Genomic DNA, 25,410 nt, shown 5'->3' with positions numbered 1-25,410 from the left:
TTCTTTACAAAAAGAATGATTAGTACTAGCAGAGCATATATGATAATTAACCAGTCTACAAACTACGTAAACCCTGCAGAATAATTGGTGGCAACTATTCCTCACACTTAATGTTGACTACACTTAAAAACAAAACTTAACTTGACACACAGCTCACATTGTGCAAAAACTGCGGCTTACGAGTAATCACCATAAAATGGGGCTACAACTTCCATGATTCCAGCGCACAAAACGAGGCCAACGCACACGTGCCATACCAATGATCCCCAACTCCCATGACTACCGGACACAACACGCAGGCGGTACGCAAGCATAAACATTTGGGACTACGATTCCCATGATCCTTAAGCCAAGGACTAGTGACGAGGCCTATAGGCACCCCACAGTGCTTTCTTAAGCCTGTCAAGAAACACTTCCCATCCTCTATATGAAGAAGAAGAAACGCCATATAGGTTTGAGACACAGAGAGAGACCTTTGACGAAGTAAGTGACTTCCCCCAGTCGGGCCACCGTGATGTCTTTCTTACCAAGTAAGCTTGATAACGGACAATTCCCCCACAATGTGTGACTACAAAGCTTCCTTCGTTCACTCCTCCATGAGGTCAGAAGTTCCCAAAGTGAGGGTAGTATGATGAATGGGTGTATGTGCAGGTTATATTCTTGCAAGTGTATGTTAATATCTCACAAAACATTTTTTTTCTTTTTGTATGTATATGTACATAACGTCACAAACACTGATTGAGAAGTGAATACTTTGCTCTGCAGCTGAAATAATATATGGGTATTAAATGTGTGGTTGTGTACTCTTGAAGTCAGGGACTGAATATAGGGAAATACAAGAATCCCAGTCCACACAAAAGCTTCTGACCTGCATACGCCAGGGATAGGGCTGAAACATGTTGGCTTGCTGGATGCAGGAGCAATACGATTCTCCTATTGCATCCCATGCATAGTTTCAATCATCTCTTCACCACTCCATTATTAAAGAGGCTAGTTACTTCGAGCAGGTGATCGGGATTTGTAGATTTGTTTCTTTGTCTGCATCCTTTACCCCATATCCCTGCAAGTACCCTGAATACAACTGAGGGCCCACCTGTCAAATGAGGATTCTTTGACCAGTGCAAGATGACAGATGATGAAACATGACACCGAGGGGGGGTGTCGTGCGGGATGAGGTCATCCGGTAAATTAAAAAAAATATTCAAATGGTCCTGCTTTGGTTGAAACTAGGTATGTTTGATTTGTAATAGGACTTCGGTTTAGTCCAGGAATGAAGGAACATAGAGGCTCTAACATTTAACCTCCATAACGTTATGCTTGTTTTGTGTGGTAATAGTATTCCAAAGCTCCACAGTGCTTAATTTCTCCATATTCATATTTCTGTACTCTCTTTCTGCAAGCCACAGTGTTTTTGCTGCTAAGCTTTGCTATGTTCTAGGGGGAATTTTCAGTTTGTTGCGACTTGTAATTGTAGGAGATTGGAAATCAAGCAGCCCACGTCAATGTTGTCTACTATGGTATAATTAGTTTCTAATGAATGCTTTAAGGCTTGCCTATTGCACAATTGCAGTAATTAGCTGCTTCAGTTCAGAGATTGCCTGCAATCCATGACTAATTAAATGCAAGCGGTGGAAAACTCGGCCTGAAGTAAATTTAACTTTATAAATGAGCATCACTTCTGAAACACATTGTGCTTCAAAACGTTTTCGGGGGAGCTTTGATTCATATTTGCTTCTAGATGCAGGTGTTGTCAGCTTGCAAACAAACAACTGCATTGCTTCTCATTTATCTGTGACTCCTATGCCCTTAGTGTCCTACTGTAGAGCTATGTCCGTCTGCTTGAGCTTTGGGTGTTCCTGTCCTGCTCAACATTTGTTTTCAGAGATGAGCAATAGCCACTTGCATTCTGTTGGTTTGCATTGTTCCCATTCTCTCATGCTAGGATTTTGACGTAGACTTAAAATCGTAGTGTTTCTTAATAGTGTAATTTTTCGTAGTTCGTATAATTATTCGAGATTACGAAGGCAGTTAGTATTCTTAAAATTCTATTGTTGACCCCTTACTCGTCTCACTTTAAACCTTAGCACTCTGTCCCATCTCCACATCTAATTTCTTCCACCATCCGTTCATAAATGAAGCCCAAATCATCTTAGGCCCCGCTGGCTAATTACCCATTACCCTAAAGTGATCACCCATCTCATGAGCATATTACAAAAAACCTGCAAATAAAGGAATTTGTCTGATCACCCGTTATCGCCTCAATAGATTACAATACATTTGTTCCCACCTTCTGCCGCTCGGCTCATGTGCTGCTTTAGCTTTATAACGGGTACCGCATCTTTTGAAATATTTTCAAATATTGTCATAAATTAAGCTGCATATACATATCGGTATAAGGGTCACTACCAGATGTGACATGCCTATACAAGAAAAGTGCTGCCCTGTACCCTTAATGCTCGTTCCTATTTTTTTTAAGACCTGGTTGGACAGCGTAGTTGTCAAAATGTCTGTTACAAATACTTTAAAATGTACCTAGAGTAACCTTTGGCTCCTCCCAGATGAGTACTTCATGCTCTTTGTTTGGAGTATCATACCACCTCATATGAAGTCTTGCATTACAATGCATGAGATCCTATTTAAAATATTTTGCTTTTCTTAACGTGCTATTTGTTTTTGTACTTTGTATGTTACCATTATTATGATCGTTATGGATTCCAACCATTACATAGCTGTTAGAAATGGGATTTCTGGCTAGCTGAGACTTGCACCAAAGCGTGGCAGAAACCACCACCCTAGTCAGGATAAGGGTTTAACACTTCTAAGATAACCACTGCTCACCCCCTTGGTAGCCTGACACGAGCAGTCAGGCTTATCTTAGAGGCAGTGTGTAAAGCATTTGCACATTACCAACAATAATACAGTGTATGCACTACAAAAGTACACCACACCAGTTCAGAAAAATATCCAATTTTTATATACTTAAGACAAGACCAAATACGATAAAAATCCACAATACTATGCTTCAAAATCTTTACGTATCAAAACAGTTCCTTAATGTAGATAGCTCCGTCCGGGGCTATCACGGCGTCGTGAACAACAATTCCAAAAACAGATCTGGCGGACCGTGGGGTCGCAGGCCAACTACGGTGTCGGGAAGACCCGCAAACAGTACCTTTCAGAGGGCGATGGGCCCTTGAAGTCACTCGCGTTGCAGGACGAGCTCCTTTCTGATGGGATTCGGAGTGCTGGCGCCAACAGGCGTCGGTGAGACCAAAGTCGTGGTGCGAGATGGAGGCAGTGCTTGTCACGGTGCTAGCAGGCCGCGGTGCAAGCAGCGGCGTTGTAGTTGCAAAAGGGCTGTCGTCGGCAGACAAGCTGGAGTCGATGGCTCCGGCATCAGTAGGCCAAGGCTGTGGTGTGGGATGAGGGCTGTGCGTTGTGTAACTCACGAGCGGTGCCCCCAAACCACGGTACAGGTAGCGGCATCGATTTTGGCGGGAAGTGGTGGCATCAGGAAGGCCACAGCGTCGTCGTTTAGCGAGGCGGTGCAGTGTGCGGTGCTCACAGGTCATGGTGCGAGTTGCGGCTCGGTGATGGCGTCAGCAGGCATCGTCTGTGAGACCAGGGTCGCAGTGCGGCGTGTCGGCGGTGCTCTCTGTGGTGCCAAAGCTTCGGCATCAAGCAAGGCGGTGCAGAGTGCGTTGCCCACAGGTCGCGGTGTGAGCAGCGGCTCGGTGATGGCGTCAACAGGTGTCGTCCGTGAGATCAGGGTAGTGGTGCGGCGGTGCCCTTTGCTGTGCCTTCAGGACACGGTTTCGGCAGGGTCGTCGTAGTCGTCGTCGAGGGGTGTACTTCGGGTTGCAGCACAAAACACAGTCACTAGTGCTGCGAGTCGAAGAACATGAAGTCTTTGCTGTTCCTGAGACTTCGTGAACACGCGGCAAGTTCTACCTCAAGCTCTTGGAGAGTCTCGCCAATTTGGTTGCAGAAAGTCCAGTCCAGGCTTTTCACTGCCAAAGACCGAATCAGCCACTGCAGGTCAGTCCAGCAAAGCACCCAGCAAAGCAGTCGTTCCTTTCGCAGCTTCTCCTGCACTTCTTCTTGGCAGTCTTCTTGTTCCAGATGAGTTCTGAAGTTCAGGGGTCTGGTACCCAGCATTTGTATCCAAAAATCCTTTGATCTTTCAGGCAAAGGTCTGTGTCCGGCCAGAACCAGTTGGACCGTCTCGGGCGCAAATTCCGGGCAGGAGGTGGAGACCGCTTTGTCAGAGGCAGACCAGGACCTTTGAGGTGCAAGGAGATTCCCTCCCTCTTCCCCATCGTAACCCAGGTCTGTTGAGCCCTTTCCTGACCTACCCGGACTATCAGGAGCCACCTCGCTCCCCAGCCATCTGTCGTCCCAAAAACCAGACAGGCAATTCACATTCCAGCAGAGGCACACGGGATGACCGAGCAAAATAATACCCACTTTCTAAACGTGGCCTTTATGAACTCAGAATGAAAAGGGCACCCTTGCTAAAGGCTGTGCCTTTAGACACTGAGTTCAGGCATACCAAACTTTATTCACTTATACCTTTTTCGGGCGACGTACGTGGGTGGCACAATCCGTGCTGCAGGCCCACGAGCAGCGGTGGACTCACAAGCCCCGGCACTCGCAGTGCCCATTACTGGGGTCTGACAAGTGAGTCACACATCCAATCATAACACAGTTTACCACAGGAGCACCAGCGCTTTACCACTGATCAGCAGTGCGGAAAGCGCGTAGAAACGTTATACCAGCAAAAACAGAGTAAAAACCGGGAGGGCAGAAAGCAAAAACTCAGGAGAAATACGCCAAAAGAAGCCAAGTCTAACAATAGCATAAATAATGGAGCAGGTTTCTTAATGCAGGTGAACAGGATACACAGAGTAAAACGCTGATGCTTTAAAATGGTGTAACATGTTTTGCAATTAATATTTTATTTTGTTGCATGCACATGGCTGCATTTACCTCAAATCACTTTCCTTTCAACAGCATTGCCATCATTTACAAAATCTGCATCATAAACTTAGCTTTCATTCCAGACGTATGGTTTTGCCAGTACTTTTTTGTGTGCTTCTGATGTCCGCGTAATAAACTCTGCTTTCCTTGTGGGGTTTTGTTAAACTTTTTGCATTTTTTCAGTTTTTTCCCCCCTGTAAAGTCACAGTTTAAGCACTGTACTCTGCACATGCAATTTGTCAAACACTGACTCCCACGGGTATTGTGTGTCATGTTCATAAGATTAGTGCTATATTATTTGATGCTAGGAAGTTGCATATTGTTGCTGCTAATTAATGCATAACCTATGATGGAATTAATCCAGTATTCAGGTGTAAGCATCAGCTCCCCCTCTATGTTCCTGTTCTGAATGCAGATGAGTTCTGTCATGCCCACCCTTCCTCTTTTTGTGGTTGTGTGGAGGCAATGCACACAGTGTAACTGTCACCCACACCAGATGTGTATTGGAGACATGTATGCAGCAATGTCACCATTTTTAGGGGAGGCAATGTCACCATTTTTAGGGGAGAAGCACATGCGCTTTAGCACTGATAAGGATGACCGGCCTAACAGACGCCTATCACATGTTGACCACAACCCACAGCTGCAGGAGAATGCCTACTCCCTGCCGGTTTTTGATGACGAATAAGCGTTCGACTCGGTGGACTGGGATATCTCTGACTTGTGCTTGAGAAAGTAGAGCTCGGACCCAAATATATAAAGGGTTAAATTAGTCTACACTAATTCAAGCGCTAGGGTATGGGTGGGCAGGATGGTCTCAGACAGTTTCCAGTTGTTCAGAGGCGTGCCCATTTTCAGTGCTGCCCTTTGCCCTGGCAATGGAGCCGGTGGTGGCCTTGCTGTGCCTGGCACTAGGTCCCTGGGGGTTTGCTTGAGGGAGACCACACATTTGATCTCCTTACACACGGACAATACCCTAAAGTATTTGAAGCAACCAGAGTATTCTTTCTCCATCCTCCTGACAGTGGTGCGAGAGTTCGGAAAGGTGTCAGGACTATGTGTCAATCAACACACATCTAATCTGTTCCTTCTGGGACACTGGTCGGGATCCCAGCTGATGGACGTGGGTCTTCCCTGGAAAACCTCCAGTATGAGATACTTGAGGATCAGGATGGCCCACACAGAGCAGACCTACTTAGACCTCAACGTCTGAAAGGTGATGAGAGGGGCTGTGGGCCTCAGTCAGGTTCTGGAGGGACCTCCCCCTGCCCTTAGTCAGCTGAATCGTACTGGTAATGATGGTCATGCTCCCCAGGGGCTTTTACACCTTGCAGAGCACTTTCTATGAGATTTCCCAGTGTTATTTAACCAATATAAGCAGTCTTATCATTGGCCTGTTCTGATGCAGTAAGCAGAAGCAAGTTAGACTCACCACACTTATTAGGACCTGGGGCGAGTGGGGGAGTTTCAAATCTTGAGTTATACTATGTTGCAGCACATCTCCCGCATGCTGTTCACTGGCTAGATCCGGACAATAGCTGGGAGAAGGGTTTGTTAAGAGGGACCCATGAAGGGACACCGCCTCCCACCTTGTTGATGGGGGTATGAGGGTGCTTTCAGGCACACCATATGTTATCCGTCATGTAGGTAGGATCTGGGAAATGGCAATTGTGCGAGGTGTACGCCGAGCCCCGTATGCACCAGATACTACAAGTATACTACACACATATATGCCACTGGGGTCCCTGCAGCCATTTTTGAAGATAGCTGAGGCTATGTCCATACAAAAATAGAAAGATGGAGGTTGTGCCACTCTGGGCGACATTTACCCTGATGGCAGGTTTGTTATGCGAGATGAGGCCATTGATTTCATTGCACTGAGGCCTGGTCAGTGCCTACAGTACGCGAAAATCTCAGCCGCGGCATGTGAGTGGCTACTGGTCTGCAGGAGGGGGGTGGCTCAGGTGATAGGGTAGGCGATCATACCCAGCCCTTGTGAGAGAAGATTGTTAGATAGTCTCAGGGGCCACTGGGAGGGGGACCTGTCCATTCATAAGCTACAACAAAAAAAACAACTAGCAATCTCACTCTTGTTATATGAATGAAGGATCAAGACCTTGGGGAAGATGGGCAACATCCTAGTGAATATAACGTTAGCTTCTTGATTGTGACCGCGGTGAAGAGCAGCTGGAGGGGAGATGTTTGGGAACTGTCCTTGATTGAATTGTAGGACAATATATGCCTGTGAGTAAATGCTTTGACATTTATATGTGTATGCAATATATGTCCTTGTAACCCTAAATAAAAACTTTATTTTGAAAAACTAGGCTTTGGTTTGGCTCCTGAGCACTTGTATCCACTATTCACAACTGATTTGTGTATTTTGCTGGACTGTAGTTTTAAAAATTAAAAAAAGGATTTTCTCTGGTCAAAGCCACTGTTTGATGTGAATAGGAGTTTGATGTGTTTGTTGTTTGTGCTGTTGTAGAGCTTTATTACATGTGGAGGTTGTAGAGTCCATAGTTTTGTCGCAGTTCATGCAATCTCACTCTTGTTATTTGTGAACCTATTCCACAGTTATGCTGGTCCCTTCCGCTTTTTTGGGTTTCGTGGTGTGTGGACTGTTGCTTTGGATATGTCTTTTCATCAGTATGCCTTGTTTTTATGGCGTGTGAATTTCCATACTTTTCTTTCTTTGCTTTATTTAGTCTATGCGACGATTTTCTTATGCCTTTCTTTAAGAGTTGATTACTAATTTCATTGTAGAATGTTTGTTTTTAATTCACGATTTTACCATTGCTGCTACCACTTTTAGTTTTTTGATACATTTCGAAAAAGTTTGTTTTTAAAATCAGCGAGCATCTATTTAAGATTGTATACAAATTACTCAGTGTTTTGTTTCGCAAATATTTGTTTGAGGGAGGCTCGGTCCATTGTGGATGCGTTTTGCATTTTAGTATTGTGTTATTGTTAAAGCAAGGTATGTTTCACCAAGTAACGTGCTTGTCAAGTTGGCGACTGCAATCGAAACAAAAAAAAGCATGATAAATGTGGTTTACTTTGCTAATTTTATTTTGTTACAAGTCGCCCTTTATTCATCGCTTATATGCATTTTATTTGTGTACTTCCCTAGCTCCCGGCAAAAGGTACCTTTTACCGGGAATGTATTGATGCGGTTCTAAAATAAGTGATAAGCATATGAGTAAAACAACTGTATTAACTACAAAAAAAAATATTTGATGACTCCTGGAATATATAATAAATATTATTCCACATATTACGATTAGTATTTGATTTTTGTCACGAATGGGAATTTATAAACACTGGAGTTTAAATTAAGCGAACGATCGTCGTACAGAGCTGTGCATTGAATAAAACAGCGCGAAAATTCACGCAGGGTATTATTTTGGGTTTAAAGTGTCAGTGGTTGACATAACACCAACTAGGCCACCTTATTTTATTGCAAGTCTCAGAGTATCTTCCGGGAGGGGTGGTGGGTTCAGACTGACACTTTTTGATCTCTTAATTAACGTTGATCGGAGGGCAGTACCTTTCTATGGTTCCTTGCGCTCTTCCGGGCTTGTGTATGTCTGAGAAGTTGACAGATTAAATAAAACTGTAGTGGCTCCTCGTTAAAAAAAAAAAAAAAAAAAATCCGTTGTGGATACATCATTTTGGGCCTCTTTTCCAGAAGGAGTAAATTTACAGTTTTCCGAGTGGCAGCCTGTCAAAATCATTCAGATTGATATAAACATTTATTCTAGTTGAATTCCATTTGGTTTCTTCTGTCACTCTGGTTCCATATAGCCGGGTACCACCAGAAAAGAGTTCTTAGGTGACCTCTTTAAATGTCTACGGACACACCAGTCTACACGGTGCCTAGTTTTGCACAGTATATTACCAGTGAGACTGTGTTTTCTCATAGCTTTCAAGACAGTGTGTACTGGGAAGCTAAGCATTAATCTTGGTGGTTTCTTCAGATGTTCTCCAGACGATTAGCTCGGGTTACAGGTGCGAGTGTGCTGAAACTCACTCCTGTTTGGCTGCTAGCAATGGAACTAAGTTGGGTGAGAACCCACCACAGCGGCGCTTTAACCTTCACGTTGCTGGTTAGAAACCCAGAAGGCTCAACAAAGCCTTCATATAAGGCTGCTATGAGTATCCTTGAGTGTGGTGAGAAAACGTTTTATTTAGGAGCCGAAAACAGTTCATTTTGTTGTCTTCGCCACACGAGGAATCAATATTATTAGAGTATTACTTAGTCTTTGTTTGCAGAATGTCTGCTGTGTGTAGGACTGACATCTGTTGTGGTCAGTTTGTCCTAGTCATTGTATAAATATTATTATCCTTTGTTCGAAACTGCCGGTTTCTGACTTTGGTAAAGGTTTCCCTTGGAATATTGTTAAAAGACTTTTGCCTTGTTTTCCTTTTTTTCCATTTTTCTAGGACCATTTTCCTGGTATTGTTGTTCTCCCAATATGCCAGAAACGTGAAGTTGCCTTTGCCCGTTTACAAATCGAAGAAGGGATGGACAGCATACAGGTTACAGCTTTTCAAAATGTTTCCGGTGAGTGAAGACCGCTGGCATTGTGCCACTGAGGGTGTATTGGGAGTGATAGCTAAATTGCCAATGTGGTCTAGATACAAAGCTCACTTTAACAGGCTGGTTAAAGAAGACCTAATTATCTTAGTTTGATGATTCATTTATTTTTATTTATGGCACATTTATCAACCAGAGTTGTTGGTTTAGGGTGCAACACGAAATACTACAAATAGACCCTGTATGTTTTAGATTGACATTCTTAGGTGCTTCAAAATTAGTAACCCTAAAAGTTGACCTGATGGAGGGCTTTAGTTGTGTAACATTTGTGGAAAACTCTTTGTACCATCTTTCCATGTACCTCATGCTTGCCAATGTTGTTGAAAGATCTGTTTTGAGAAGCCTGTGGGAGGAAATTGAAAACTATATGCTGGAAACATTTGTACTGTATACAGCGTTTGAAAGGAGACAAGTAGAGCAAGGATATCGAAGTGATCTCATTGTTTCTGAAAACCTATGTACTTTGACTGTTCAGAAAACTATACCCATTTATTATTACAAATTATGTTCTGTTGGCTGAAGTGTTGAAGATTGTGGCAATTAATCCTGATGGTCTTGTTGAGTTACATTTCTTCCTAGGGTATCCGATATTCTATAGAGTAATCTAACACCGTCAAAGTTTCGCAGTCAATTGTTCGGATTCCTTCTTGATTACTGTGACTATATCCTGTGCTCGCAAACTCTAGACAATAGACTAAAAAACTTTATAACTGGTTCAGATCCCTCCAGTGATCATTACCCCAACAGTATCACCATCATATTTAATACTGCTCCTTTATCTCATTCTAAGCCTAGCCTTTTAACTCAGCAAACCCTAGAGATGGGTAAAACTAACGGCTATACAGTAAAATGGTCGAAGATCAACCCCAACGAGGTCACCGGTGGGATTATCCAACAATCCCTTCCTTTAATATCAACTGTCTAGAGGTGACTTCATCCCCCCAGTTGATCCTGTCTAGTTTCGTTCAGATTCTAGAAATCATACGGCAGGAGCTTACCCGCCAACATAAGAAGCATGATAGAGAAACCCGGGGGTGGTTTGATTCCCATTGCCGTAAAGCCCTTAGCGCATTAAAACGAGCTCTCCATAGCCAAGACAGGGATACGGCCTTAATTGCCCTACTAAGAAGGCAATATAAACTGGCCCTAAAAGCCCGCAAACGGGAAATAAAAAACAACCTCTGGGCCCAACTTCACGAGAGTACAAGGTCCAAGGACAGTACATTATTCTGGCGAACAGTCAAGTCCCCTTTTTTAGCGGACGCCACTGCCCCTTCTCATCTAGATGTGGCAGTTCCCGCAGAAAAATGGGTAACCCATTACTCTCAGATCTTCGGGGACTCCATTCCAACGACCGAGGTCACAAGACTTGGGGAGGTAGCTCCTATCAGTGACAATATCTATCCTATCGACCTTCACTTCAATTTAGGTGAGGTGAACGCAGCACTGACTTCCTCAAAGACCGGGAAAGCTCCCGGTCCAGATGGAGTCCCACTTGACATTTTTGTGAACAATCCAGAATTATGGTCCCCAGTAGTCGTGCAAGTTATGTCTGCAGCTTCTCAGGTCGGCCTAATCGATTCTTGGTCTGCCTCCGTGCTTCTCCCCATTTTTAAAAAGGGAGACCGCGATAACCCAGCCTGCTACAGACCAATTTCCCTCTTGGACTCGCTGGGCAAGGTCGCTGGGAAACTCATTCTGGAACGTCTCCAGGACTGGGCAAAGGAGAATAAGATCATTACCGACCTCCAGTTTGGGTTCCAAGAGGGATTGGGCACTGTGGAACAGGCTCTTAACCTAACACTACTTATGGGTAAATATGTCCGTGCCAAAGGTGGTAACCTTTACCTGGTCTATGTGGACTTAAGTTCCGCATTTGACTGCGTAATCCACTCCAAGCTGTGGGAGATTCTGAGTAACTTGGGAGTAGATCCTCCAATTCTGAAATTTCTCCGCGAGCTCTACTCGGATGCCAAAGCACGTGTGAGATATGGCACCAATGGAGAGCTATCGGACTCATTCAGCATTACAAAAGGCGTCAGGCAGGGGTGTGTCCTTGCTCCATTTTTATTTAATATTTACACAAATGGATTGGAACAAGCAATGTTGGCAGGCAACAAGGACCTCCCTTGCATAAGTACCCGTCCTATCCCTGCATTATTATATGCTGACGACTCTGTTATCTTAGCGAGGACACCCAACCAGCTCCAGCTACAACTGGACAAGTATTGCCAATATATGCTTTCTCTTGGCCTAAAAGTAAACAAATCCAAGACTTTCGTTATGCATATTGGCAAGAAAACCCAGAAATGCAAACCCCTTTATATTGAGACTACTAGGTTGGAAAGTGCTAGGAACTATCCTTATTTAGGAATCCTTATTGATGACCAAATGTCCTGGAAACCTGCCATTTCCAGTAAGAAACTGCAGTTTCAGCGCACTACAACTGCGCTGACCTCTTTTTCAAGAAAGCTGGGCAAGCCCGCTCCGGCTGTGATTCTGAAAATCTATCAAGCCAAATGTTTGAGTGTGGCGACCTATGGAGCAGGTGTATGGGGCTACACTCCTACTACCGAGCTTCAAGTAATCGAAAATGATTTCCTGAAATATGTTTTAGCTCTCCCTCGTAGCGCCTCCAACTACGGTAGCCACATAGAGCTCGGCTGGGACTATCTATCTGACACCATTAGGTACCAGCCGATCCTCCTCTGGCACCGTATATGGACTAAGGAGCAATGTCTCCTCACTCGGTCGCTAATAACAGACTGCCTGTCACTGACCCACTGGAAAAAAATTCCCTGGCTATTTTATGTTTTTAACTTTTTGAATGATTTGAATAGATCAGTGTTTTTTACCGATCCCGTTTCACTAATGGCCATACCCAGAAAGACCCTAAAGAATTTGTGTGTCCCATTTAAGAGACCTACGCATGTGTTCTGAAATTGGCAAACAGACAACCACACACTTAGTGATGATTCAATCCTCATATGGCATTCAACCCTATCTGTCTTTTTATTTGTCAAACTACGATAGGTATGTCTTAACTCGATTTCGTTTCGACTCATTTTATCGTCTTGTCTCGTTCCCTGAGCCCTCTGACTGGTCCCGCGAATTGAGTAAATGTCCTTGCGACAATTGTTCCTCTCAGTCTACTTTGCATGTAACTTTATTTTGTACTTTTTACGAGACCCCACGCAAACGTTGGTTGGTCCCACTGTTAAGACAAATAGGACTGAGAAGATGCAGACCTGCTCTTTTGGTACTACAGCGTCTAGACTTCCCTTTTGTTGCCAAATCAGTGGCTTGCTTTTTAAAGTCTTGCATGAAAATTCGTTCTCAGCTAGCAGCTTCTGCATAGTAAATCTTTCTTCCGTCTCTGTGCATATAACTTTTTTCTTATTGTTATTTAGGGTACCATTGTATAGTCGACTCTTTTAAAGATTGATCTAATGTTTACTGTACTACTTAGTCAATTTTGCTTTCATGGAAACTTTTTTATAAATTGTTGTAAATATTTTTCTACAATGTACTTTTATGATTGTAAATTCAATCGAATAAAGTTTCTTGAACTGAACTGATTACCGTACCATGTTAGTCTGAGGACCTTACGAGCACTTCACTGTCGCAGGAATAAGTGTTCAAATAGGTTCTAGAGCCCAAATTGTTTACCTATTTTTCGATATCTGTGATTTATTAATAAAGTTGTTGAGTAAATATTTTTGTGGTAGCCCCTACCTTGTCCAGTGGGGGTCTTAGTGTCCCGCTGACTTGCCCAAATGTCGTGGTCTCCTCTTCACTGTGCCCAAATTGATATATTTATGTTTTCCACCATGTCCCACGCCTTACCCAAGAGTAGTGATCTTTGTTCGCAACTACCAGTGGGGGGTGTTAGCAATCGAGGGCATTGAACTCAAAGAAAATCAAAATGTAAGTGGCAGGCAGCTGGCACCTGCCCTGAAGCCTAGTTTGTACTTGCAAACACTGCGCCTGGGCAGCTGGTACCTGTATCCGACAGAATCGTTTTGCCAAAGAGTGGGGGGGTGAGCCGCTGGGATACTGTGTTCGTAGTTACTATCTGGGTAACTGTGCAGCTGTTGCAGGGCTTGCATAAATAATTTTTTGTCAGTGGTGGCCTGGAGAAGTGCTCCATTGTAAAATTTACAAAAAGTAACGTTCAAAAAATAGTTTCAGAAGTACGAATCTTTTGTTTTGCTGAATGTTTTCCTAATCTCTCATAGTTCTCTACACTAATTGCCGTCTTCCCCAAGGGCAATACTTTGAAATCTCGTTAACCTTCCTCCATGGCCTAGTTGATGGGCATAGGTGTTGGTGCGCTCCTGCCTTAGATAAGGTTGTGTCTAGCCCCCACACCTGCACCCCACCTTTTCTGCCCCCTACCTTTTCCCAAAGTTGTCGAGGGTCTTTTTTGGGGTCTTATGCTTTGTCTCCAACAGCAGGGTAAGGTTTGCTCGTCCCCTTTGCCCAAGCATGGGGCAGGATATCTTTCCAATTGCCACCCTATCTCCCTACTCACAGCCTTCTCTAAAATCCTGGAGAAGCATGTCGACTTGCAACTGTCAATTTGCAGACTCACATAAAATCCTCCATACATCTCAATCAGGTTTTAGAACTGGATTTTCCACGGAATCCACGCTCCTGGGCATCACTGAAACCCTTTGTAAACGCCTGGACATTGGAGAAACTATGGCACTCATACTGCTTGATTTGAGTGCTGCTTCGACACCGTATCTCATACCACTCTTCTCCACACTTTACATTCTTGGGGTATTGTCTGAACAGCACTCAAATGGTTGACTAGCTTCCTTTCGGATAGACTTTCCAAGTCTTCTCCCCCTCTGCTAGCTCCAAAGCCCATGTCTCCCCGTACTGGAGTACCACAGGGTTCCATACTTAGCCCGCTACTCTTTAACATTTATGTTAGCCCTCTGGCCGCAACTGCTGAAGAAGCTGGGCTAACAATTTTTTCCTATGCCGCCAAGGAGACACCTAATGTGTCAACGCTCCAGGTAGGACTTCAAAAGTTAGTGGGCTGGATGCTTTCCAATCGATTGAAGCTCAACGGTGGGAAAACTGAGGTCCTCATCCTCGGCCGAAATAAAGATCTTTGGGGCCCCCAATAATGGCCGCCTCAAATGGGTGATCTCTCTGAACCCACGCTAGCTGTCCGTAACCTAGGAATTATAGATGACAAACTCTGTATGATGCAGCAAGCAGTCAAAGTTGCTTCAACCTGCATTACCATACTTAAATGACTGGAAAAAAATACTATGGATGTTGCCCCTGACCACACACAAAACGGTCATTCAGGCTCTAATAGTATCCCGACTGTACTACGGCAACGCACTTTACTTGGGTGCCAACAAAAAAGTAGTGCGTAAGCTGCAGGTCGTCCAAAATTCTTCTGCCAGGCTACTGTGCCAACTACCCAAAATGGCAATCAATTCAGGAACCCTACATGACCTCCACTGGCTCAGGGTGGAAAATCGCACAAAATGTAAAGCCCTTTGCTACATGCACAGGATTAAATCTGGGACTGCGCCTCAGTACCTCAGGACCCTGGTTCACCCCTACCTACCGACACGCCTCCTTCGATCCTCGTCTCAGGCTAAGTTCAATATTCCCAGGATCAAACAAGTACTCTGGGGTGGGAATTCCTTTGCGTGTCTCGCTCCCTCACTGTGGAACTCCCTCCCCCTTCAACTTCGACACAAAACAATCTACTGTAAATTTTGTAAAGGACCTGAAAACTTGGCTATTTAACCAATAAGAGCGGTTCCATTTTTCTGCGCTTGTCCGTTGGCACCGCAAAACCTCTGGTTAGCTGTGCGCCCTACAAATTTAAGAATAATAATAATATTCCTCAATCTCACCAGATGAACCCACATGACCCACCACTTCAAAGCACTACACTGACTCCCTGAAAACAAATGGTGCCAGTTCAATCTACTCGTGCACGCCTACACAGCCCTTTACAAGTCCGGCCTGCCTACCTCAACCATAGAGTTAATTTCCACCAGGCAACTGTGCTACGCGACCCTCCACCTGGCACACACACTACGCATCCAAAGAAGCAGGAGTGGCAGCCACGCCATCTACCATGTGGCCCCTATACCCTGGAACGAGCTCCCTCTGCAACTCCGATCAACACCCATCCTCCAAGACTTGGGAAAGAAACTTAAACCTGGCTGTTCAGGTAGCCCGCAGCAGCAGCACACCCACTCCCAACCAATACCCCAGCGCCTGATACCCTCACGGGTGATAAGTTTCAAGTAACAAATCCTATGATTGAATGACAGTCTAGCTTTAGGAAAAGAGTATCCTAGTGGCAATGGATATCGAGCAGGCATTGGGTGAAGCGGGATGCTTTTAACCAGTAAAAACAGACCAATCCAATCGGGAAGGGGGAGTCGTGGGTGGTGCACTGGAAGATACCAGGAATGGTAAAACACTGTGATAGAGCAGAACACTGGGGGAACAGTGTAAACTCAGAGAGGCCCGTCTCTGAGATACAGCTGCCAGAAATTGTCATTTGCAGGGAAATGTACGTTTCTAATAAGGCAAAGTATCACAAATTTCAGTGAACTATAAAATGAAGATGAACCGGAATTGGTGGCTCCAAGAGTTTCTCACGGCAGTTTGTGGTACTTTTCAGCCTGGACAAAAGAAGTAAAATGTCATGCTGTAAAACTAGCGTAAAAAACTTGGCAATTACTTGCTTCAGCTGTGAAGTATTTTCTTCCGTTGGTGCCTGTGGGTGCTGAGTATAGAAGGTGGGCGGGGAAGACTGCAGCAACACAAGGCTTGTGGCAGCCCACACCCATCAACTGAAGGAGACGTTAAAATAGAATCTCGGTCGTTACCTAGCAACCGGTACCCAAAATGGAAAGGCGGCAGCTGGAAGCGGGAAGGCGGCAGTGAGTGAGGAGGCACCGACCCGGAATGAAGAAACTGACATTGGAACACGGAGCGGGGGGCAGCTCGAGGGGAGTGCTGCGGGGATCTAAGAGTGGACACGTGGAAGGAGTGTTCGGAATTGATGAATGGCATTCCGAAGAATAGTTATGTATGAAAAGTGTCTCCCCGAGAACTTAAAATGTAATGCAAGAGCATGTCTGAGCCAACCTGTCAACATGAGCTCTGTGGTTAGTGGCCAGTGATTCTTCACACGTGTGCTGCCAGTGGGAGGTCATAAAAGGTGACAATTACAACCCAGCTTTAACAATACTTTTAGCTTATACGTTATTAAACCAGAAGTACATCTCTGATCAAAACGGAGGAGGCGTGCTCAGACTGGAGCTGAAGAGGACAAGTGAGGTAATCATATACATACACAATGATTAGACCATACATCAGTAGACCGCATGCGCTGACGGCTGTATGCAGTTGGCTGATTGGGCATTAGGACAGAAAGTCTAGTGAACTGTGTGTCACTAACAATAAGGTAGAGAGCTTGTTCCAACTTGCTAACCCTCACTTGTTGGGTGTCAATCTCGGTTCATAATTTGAGATACCCAAGTGTGAACAGTGTGCCGGGGTAGCTGTGATCTGCACCTCCCTCCGACCTTGTAAATATTATAGTCCTCCTTTATTCATCCTCATTTTTCTGAGAATTGTTTACGGACGGAATATCTCATAGCTGTGCTCCTCCTGCCTATTTACTGCCTTTATTTTTAAGAATACAAAGTTTACCCTCCCTGCCACTGCAATTGGGAGATGCACAAGGAAAAACCCCAAGCGTCAAACGAGGGGGAACACCACCACTTACACTTAGGCAAGGCAGTAGGGATGGTTGGAATGGGGTTGAAAATCTTTGGCACGATTCACAGAAATATCCCTTACCCTTTGGCATGGGAGGCAAGCAAAAAGTTTGGTCATGCAGTGAGATATGAAGGTGGGGGACGTAGAAAGACTAACAAAGGCACCGACCCAAACCACCCCAATCCAACATCACCCTTCAGTAAGACGACTTTGTCAATTCAATTCAATTAGTCTTTATTTCGACTTCTGAGTCATAAAAGACACAAACATTTAAAAAAAATACATTACCAAGCATTAATATTTACAGGGAAGACATCTTTAGAAATTACAAATTGTTAGTTCCACAAACAGGGTATTTCATCTTGACCAATAAAAACATAAATAGTATGTTTGGATAAAAATATTTAAAAAAAGATTGTTAAAAGAATTTCCACAATTCATACCATAATAAAATTATATAAGCTACAATGCTTTCATTTTGGTACTGCGGATTAGCCACATCCACTTTAAGAATTTTGCTAGTGCAATCACAAAAACATCAGAACAATCTGTCTGGAAAATCCTCAGAGCTGCTGTCCCAGTCTGAATCCCCTTTTGGATACAGGTTGACCTTATCCATTTAAGACGTGGAGCTTTATACTCTGGGCATTCAAACAGGACGTGAGCTATACTTTCGGTATGTAATATACAAAAGGGGCACAAATGATCATTTTTGCTTGTAGACCATTTACTGGTAACTTGGTTGAGAGGAAGGGTCCCAACCCTAAATTGATGGAATAATTTCCTATCTAAAGGCGATGTGATTAAGTCCCAATATCTCTCATACAGAGGAGTATGTTTCAGCTCCAGGAAGACCCTGGTAAGCGAAGGATCAGTGTGTGACTGAAACACCTCCTGTGATACCATCGCCCAATAAGCTTCCCTTAGCTTAGTTTTTGAAGGGAATATGCTCTCCTGGGGGTTATCCCATAGCTCTCTCATACCTAAGGCCTTAAGTAAAGATTTAACCTTCCTGAACCATAAAATGTTGCCCCCTGTGTCCATATTGCGTGTTTCCAGCAGAGCTAACGCATAGTGAGAAAGTTCAGGTGTCACCCACAGTCTCCTCCAATATGCTAGAGGTCTATATCTGCAGATGTCCTGTATGCTAATGCACCCCAAATCCGATCGTAGTGGTACAATAGGTGTGGATTGTGGGAGCCCTGTTATACAGCGAAGAAATTTGTTATGTGACATTTGCAAGTTCGTAATGTCAGAGACCCCCCAAAGTTCTGCTCCATATAACATAGATGATCTAATTTTTGTGTCATAGATTTTAAGTATGGGGCCAGTGGTTTAGTAGCTGAGGACTTAAATTCTCTGATTAAAACACCAGTCAACTGAGCATGCTTGGTGTTTAGATGTGACATGTGTGGTTTCCACTGGAGCCTAGAACCTAGTATTATACCCAGATAGCTGAAACTGTTCGTCTGTTCTAGGGGTTCCCCATTCATAAAAATTCTACCCCTTACGTTCTTATTCTTATTCATGACCATGAATTTAGTCTTAGATACATTTACAGATAACCCATGGTCAGTACAGAATTTTTCGAAACAGCCAATTGATTTCTGTAGCCCCTCCTGGGTTTTTGATACTAGGAGAGTATCATCGGCGAACATTAGCAAAGGAACCGTGATACCATTCTGTTTGTCTTTATTCTCTGTGTTCACAAACACCAGATGAGATCAATGAAAACAATCGCATAACGAAAGAGTTGCTGAACTACATACAACACTTGATAAGTTTCATACTTCAAAGGCTCTTTTAGTGGGCCTTAGACCCACCCATTTATACAGATCTCGAGCCAAACACAAAAGGGGCATATGGCTGCAACATTCCTGGCCTGGATAGAATTGAAGAGAGGTTGTTAATACACGAAGCCTTGCCACATAGCAATGGTGGTAAAAGTAATCCTCCCCGGCCTGTGGCGCGGGTGAATGGTGTTGGCCCAATACTGCAAGAGATTGACTCTCCCTGACTTTCCCAAGAGTGGGGGTTGCTCGTTCTTTCTATCCGAACTTGTCTAAGGACCGAGGATGATTAGCTATCTCCCCACCTCCTTCCCCAAGGGTAGATGTTGGGTATGTACATATGTTTTATGTGAGCTGTCACGAGCGCTCAGGTGTCTGATAGCTTGTGACAATCTCGTGCATTTCGGGGAATGTTGGAATACTGTGTTGATACTTGAATATCTAGAATGTGGGGAGTAAGGTGGTTAGAACAGTTGTATTCATTACGAGCCTGTAACTTAAGACGAGAGCATGTTAATAAACCTCGTCCATCTTTAACTCATCTCCTGCGTGATTATTCTGCTACCAGACTTCCCTACACTGGCGACGGGCGGGATTCGTTACCTGCATCAGAGGAACAAGATTTATTTTCTCCTGAATTTTGCCTCAGCAGTAAGACTCATTTGGGCACTGTCAGGATTACCACGGAGCAGCAGAGAACTACTCGAATATAATGGGAAGCGGAAAGCAGATTTCTTAAAAAGCAGGAAATTGGAAGTGAATTTGCTTACTTTAGGCGGCATTATTTGAAAATTTCCGACTTCGTATCTAGTGGACTCGTGAGCATTCCTTGGTTTCTAGCGTCCGCGCAAGAGCTTACGCCTGAGCATTAGAGACGTTGGAGCCAGCGTTGTTTCTCACGTCATCACGCGACCATCCCGTAGCGTAGGAGCATTAGAGATGTTGGGAACCGGCCTCGCAGTTGTAGAGACACTCTTCTTTCGTCATCACACTCCCATCACGCAACGTGAAGGCTATAACAACGCGATTTAAACTACTAGTTTTTTTTACAACACGAGTGAGGAAAATCATACCTATTGGAAAGGTTTTCAGTGATACACACATTGCGTGTTCTGACTACAATTGGAAACAACTTGTTTTGAATTTAAATTTTATTGTTTCTTTTCTTGCATTAAGACTTATTTTGCGTACAGTATAAGTATAAGTTTAAACTTCATTGTTTACTATGGCTAGCATTGTTCCTCCTCCATCATTCTTGTCATCACCTGATGAACCACCCATGGCTTGGGAGATATGGGAACCGTTTTTTTTAGCTTACGTAGACGTGTTAGAGGAGGGTGAATGTGAGCCAGAAAGAATTCAAAACATTACCAGTTTTAGTGAACCCGGGGAATATAAATGTGTATGAATATGCTTCATTACAGCTAAGCTTAAGATATGGAAAGAAAAAGAATATTGTCATGGAGAGGTTTAATTTTTATTCACGAAAGCAACGTGCAGATGAACCTGTAGAAGATTTTGTCTCAGCTTTAAGATCCTTGGCTGTTACGTGCGATTTTGAGCACATATCTTATGAGCAAGTTTTGAGGGATCAGATTTTGATGAGGACTAATAACAAAAAAGTGCAGGAACGACTTTGGACAACTTCTGATATGTCCCTCAACAATGCCATAGATATTGCAAAGTCGATAGAACATTCAGAGTAGTTTGTCAAGGAGATTAGAGGAAACAATAAAAGTGATGTTTTTAGTGTATTTAAAGATTTTGACAAGTCAAAGAAAAGTTATTCACCGAGGAGTGAATTTTCATCTAGAAATGATAGCAAATTCAGGAATCAAAAACATAAAAAAAAAAAAATCAAAGTTATTGTGTTTTAGGTGTGGAAGCGATGGACACTTAGCGGATTGTAGGAATTGTCCAGCTTTAGGGAAAACATGTTCAAAATGCTACAAGAAAGGCCATTTTACAAGATTTTGTAGGTCATTACCGGGGAAGATTAATTGTATACATGAATGTTGTGAAAGTTATCCTTTGGATGATGAAGAAGCATTTCAAGTTAACACTGTTATCAACGTATGTGAGGATGGGGATTGTACAAAATTTCCATCTTGTATGATAACTATTGATGACGTCAGATTAGAAATTTTCGTAGACTCATGTGCATGGTATACCATCATTTCTTTAAATGTTTTTCGGGAAAAGTTCCCTAATAGGAAGTTACTCGATTCTGATGTATCTATCCCCTGGTGGCTACACAGGCCACAAGATTGATCTAATAGGTTATTTTATTGCACATATTCAATTTTCTGACCGACACACATCTGGGAAAATTTATGTGTCAAGATCTGGATTATCACTTTTAAGTTGGCCACACCAACACCAATTGGGGATGAAAATCGATCCCAGAGCTGATCCTCCTGTTTATGTTGTGCAACCGTTGAGTGTGTCAAGTGCTTCTAGTGATAGTTCACTGCTAGTAGAGAGCTTACGTAAATCATTTCCTAATGTTTTTAGTGGCACTTTGGGTTGATATAAAGGTTTTGAACATGTCATCAAATTAAATGAGAATGCTACTCCTGTTAGACATAGAGTAAGAAATGTCCCTCTGTCTTATAGGATCAAACTTAAAGAAATGTTGAAAGACGTATGTGAAAAAAACATCATTGAACCAATAGAATCTTCACCTTGGGTTTCCCCTATTGTAATTTCGGTTAAGTCCTCTGGCGAACTTAGGTTATGTATTGACCCCCGCAGTGTTAATGGTGCCATTTGGGTGGATTCGCATCCTTTACCAAACCTTCATGAAATGGTTTCGACCCTAGCTGGTGCACAAGTTTTCTTGTGTGTTGATCTGGCCAGTGCTTACCATCAGGTGGTACTTGCTGAGGAATCTAAAAACATCACTGCATTTATTACGCCAGAGGGTTTATACAGGTTTTGTCGCATGCCTTTTGGGTTGGCGAGCGCTGCCTCAGTGTTCCAGAGGCTTATGAAAGATACTTTGGAGGCGTTGAATGGTGCTATAGCATTTCAAGATGACATTTTAGTGTATGAAAAGGATGACATAGAACATGACAATAATTTGAGGTGTGTGATTGCTGCTTTAGCGGAGAAAGGGCTTACTCTCCGTCTTGACAAATGTAAATTTAGGCAAAAAGAGGTGGAATACCTAGGTCACACTATTAGTGGAATGGGAATCAAACCGAAGAAAAATCATGTTGAAAGTATCATAAATGCTCCTGTGCCCACATCGAAAGAACAACTGGTGGCTTTTTTAGGTCTTATCGAGTTTTATGCTAAGTTTATTCCAAATTTTTCAGCTAAGGTTGATCCTTTCAGATGTTTGTTGAAGAAAAATGCTAAGTTCGTTTGGACTGATGAAATGACGGAGGCTTTTGGGTCTTTGAAAATGTTTGTTGTGAATGCTCCGTGCCTTAAACCCTTTGTGGTTGGTGTGAAATGTATTGTTATGGTAGATGCAAGTTCTTCTGGTCTGGGTGGAGTACTTCTGCAGAAGGATATTGAGAAAGAGTGGGTTGTTGCTTATGCATCAAGAGCCTTGAGAGATGCCGAAAAGAATTATTCTGTCATAGAAAGAGAGTTGTTGGCTTGTGTTTGGGGAGCTGAGCACTTTAGACCTTTTCTATGGGGTACAAGATTTTTTATAAAAACTGATCATAAGCCCCTGGTGTATCTCATGGCTCCAGGTGGAGGCAGAACTATGTCGGCGCGTCTTGCAAGATTAGCTTCAAGATTGCAATCTTTTCAGTGCAGAATTGAGTATGTTCAGGGTAAGGCGAATGTACATGCTGATTGCATGTCAAGACTGATTTCTGATATGAGCTCTCATGAAGTGGTTAATGAAGATGAGTGTGAGGTTGCTTTTACCTTCCATGATGTCAATTTAGTGTGCGGTGAACGGTTTTCCTTGCAGGAGGATGTTTGGTTGAAAGAAATGAGTAAAGATTTGGAATTGTGCAATGTCAAGAAGTATCTTGTACATGGTTGGCCGGAACAGAGGAAATTATCTGGAAATATGATGGGTTTTTTTAAGGTTCAGGAAGAACTTGCTGTGGAGAGTGATTTAATCTTTCGAGGAGACAAGATTGTCCCACCTTTTTCTATTAGGAATACTCTTCTTGAGATTGCCCATGAGGGACATTTGGGGATATCCTTCACCAGAAGACGTTTAAAGGAGTCTTTCTGGTGGCCAGGGATTGACTCTTGTGTGGACCATTTTGTGCGTTCATGTTCTTATTGTTCTAACAGTGATAAAACAGCTGTTGCCTTACGTCCAGAACCCTGTCCTATTGACTTACCTTCTGGTCCTTGGCGGAAACTGGGGTTGGACATTATTGGCCCGTTTGGTTGTTTACCCAAACAGGAAGCTTTTGGTATTGTTCTTATTGATTATTATTCCAAATGGCCGGAGGTCAAGATGGTTAAAGAGATTACTTCTCATCAGGTAATCGAGTTTTTGGATGAGATCTTTTGCAGAGAGGGTATTCCTCAGGAAGTCGTGACTGACAATGGCCCACAGTTTGTGAGCAAGGAAATGGAACAGTTTTTGGTTAAATGTGGTATCATTCATAGGAGAATTGCGGTTTTCCATCCTGAAGCGAATGGCCAGGTTGAACGGTTCAACCGTGTGATCAAAGAAGCTATTCAACTTTCTATCAAGGGTAATTTGAATTGGAGAATTGCGTTACAATCTATGTTGTTAGCTTACAGGACTTCACCTAATTCAGTAACATTGGTCACTCCTTTTGAGCTCTTAAGAGGACGGAAGCCTAGTACAAAGTTAGTACCCTGGTGGTTAAAAAAAAAAAAAATTTGCTGGTTTTGAGAATTGTCTGAAAGTGGATTTTGAGGCTGTTCAACACGGAGTTCAGTTATACAAGGATAAGATGAAACATGATATGGTTAAGAGAATTGGCTCTACGTCCAGTCGTTCTATTAAAGTGGGTGATCTTGTTCGCATCAAAAAGAAAGAGGGTGTGAATAAAGGTTTTCCTGTGTGGTCAAGTCCTAGGAAAGTGATTGAAGTTTTTAGGAATGCTGTCAGGGTTGATGGTGGTTCTGTGTGGAATTTGAGCAGAGTTTCTGTGTTTAATGGGAGTAGTCAGTCGGAGGATGACTATGACAGCAATGTTTTTTTGGATGTTGGGGAACAGAGTGATAAAGGGAATTGTGCACATGCTGAATGTAATTCGGGCAACACTAGAGTTACACGTTCTCACCGTATACCAGTTAGGTATAATGATTTTGTGATGAATTAGTGTTTTTTTTAGTTTTTTGTTTTTTTTCTTCGTTTTTTTTGTTTTGTTTTCATTGTAAGGGGGAAGGTGTGTTGGGTATGTACATATGTTTTATGTGAGCTGTCACGAGCGCTCAGGTGTCTGATAGCTCGTGACAAGCTCGTGCATTTCGGGGAATGTTGGAATACTGTGTTGATACTTGAATATCAAGAATGTGGGGAGTAAGGACCTTAGACCTTAGAGGACCTTATGACCTTCCGGAGAGCAATAAAAACTTTTTTGTTTTAGCTGTCCCCAATCTGTCTTACCTTTTTCTGTTGTGTTATGTTTCTCCTTGTCTATGCGCCGGAACGCTACTTGGCTGGAGTAGCTGCGCGCACAATAAATCAGTATACCATAACATAACATAACATAAGGTGGTTAGAACAGTTGTATTCATTACGAGCCTGTAACTTAAGACGAGAGCATGTTAATAAACCTCGTCCATCTTTAACTCATCTCCTGCGTGATTATTCTGCTACCAGACTTCCCTACAGTAGAGATGAGTACAGATATTCTATTTTATGCCTGATTACACTACAGGTTTTGTTAAACAGCTGGAAGCGCTGTAATACCCCTATACCCACTTTTATTAAAGGAGGGACTTATTGTCAAAATCATTCTAGCCCCAAATGTCGATAGGGTATGTGATACTCATCGAATACTTGTCTATGGTCAGGAGAATATGTGGTAGTATTATTGCCCCCACAACCCACTTCTTTGCCCAGGGGCAGGGCGTGATTCTATGCCCCACCCCCCACTTGCCAGAGGGTAGGAAGTTAGCATCCTAGCCCCCTCTACCTTACTCAGAGTAATGAGCGTATTTACATAATAGGGTTAGGGGTACCGGAAATCAGGTCAATTTGGAGATATCTTGATCTACCTTCATCATGGAAAACATTAAGGTGAAGGAAAGCCAGAACAATTGATAGATGCCATAGAACCAGTAGCCATCAGACAAATA

General features: G+C 43.2%; 1 protein-coding gene across 2 annotated transcripts in view; it reads left to right on the top strand.

Moving 5' to 3' along the window:
- SLC23A2 (solute carrier family 23 member 2) overlaps window positions 1-25,410 on the top strand; it is an 876,666-nt gene that overhangs the window by 702,005 nt on the left and 149,251 nt on the right. For both annotated transcript variants that reach the window (XM_078666639.1, XM_078666640.1), the window contains one exon: window positions 9,427-9,547. In XM_078666639.1, the coding sequence (XP_078522765.1) occupies window positions 9,427-9,547 (121 nt within the window). The remainder of the gene's footprint in view (window positions 1-9,426; window positions 9,548-25,410) is intronic.

This window comes from Lissotriton helveticus, chromosome 11, assembly GCF_964261635.1.
Source record: "Lissotriton helveticus chromosome 11, aLisHel1.1, whole genome shotgun sequence".
In the NCBI taxonomy this organism is placed as follows: Eukaryota; Metazoa; Chordata; class Amphibia; order Caudata; family Salamandridae; genus Lissotriton; species Lissotriton helveticus.
This window is presented reverse-complemented; position numbering and strand designations above follow the sequence as displayed.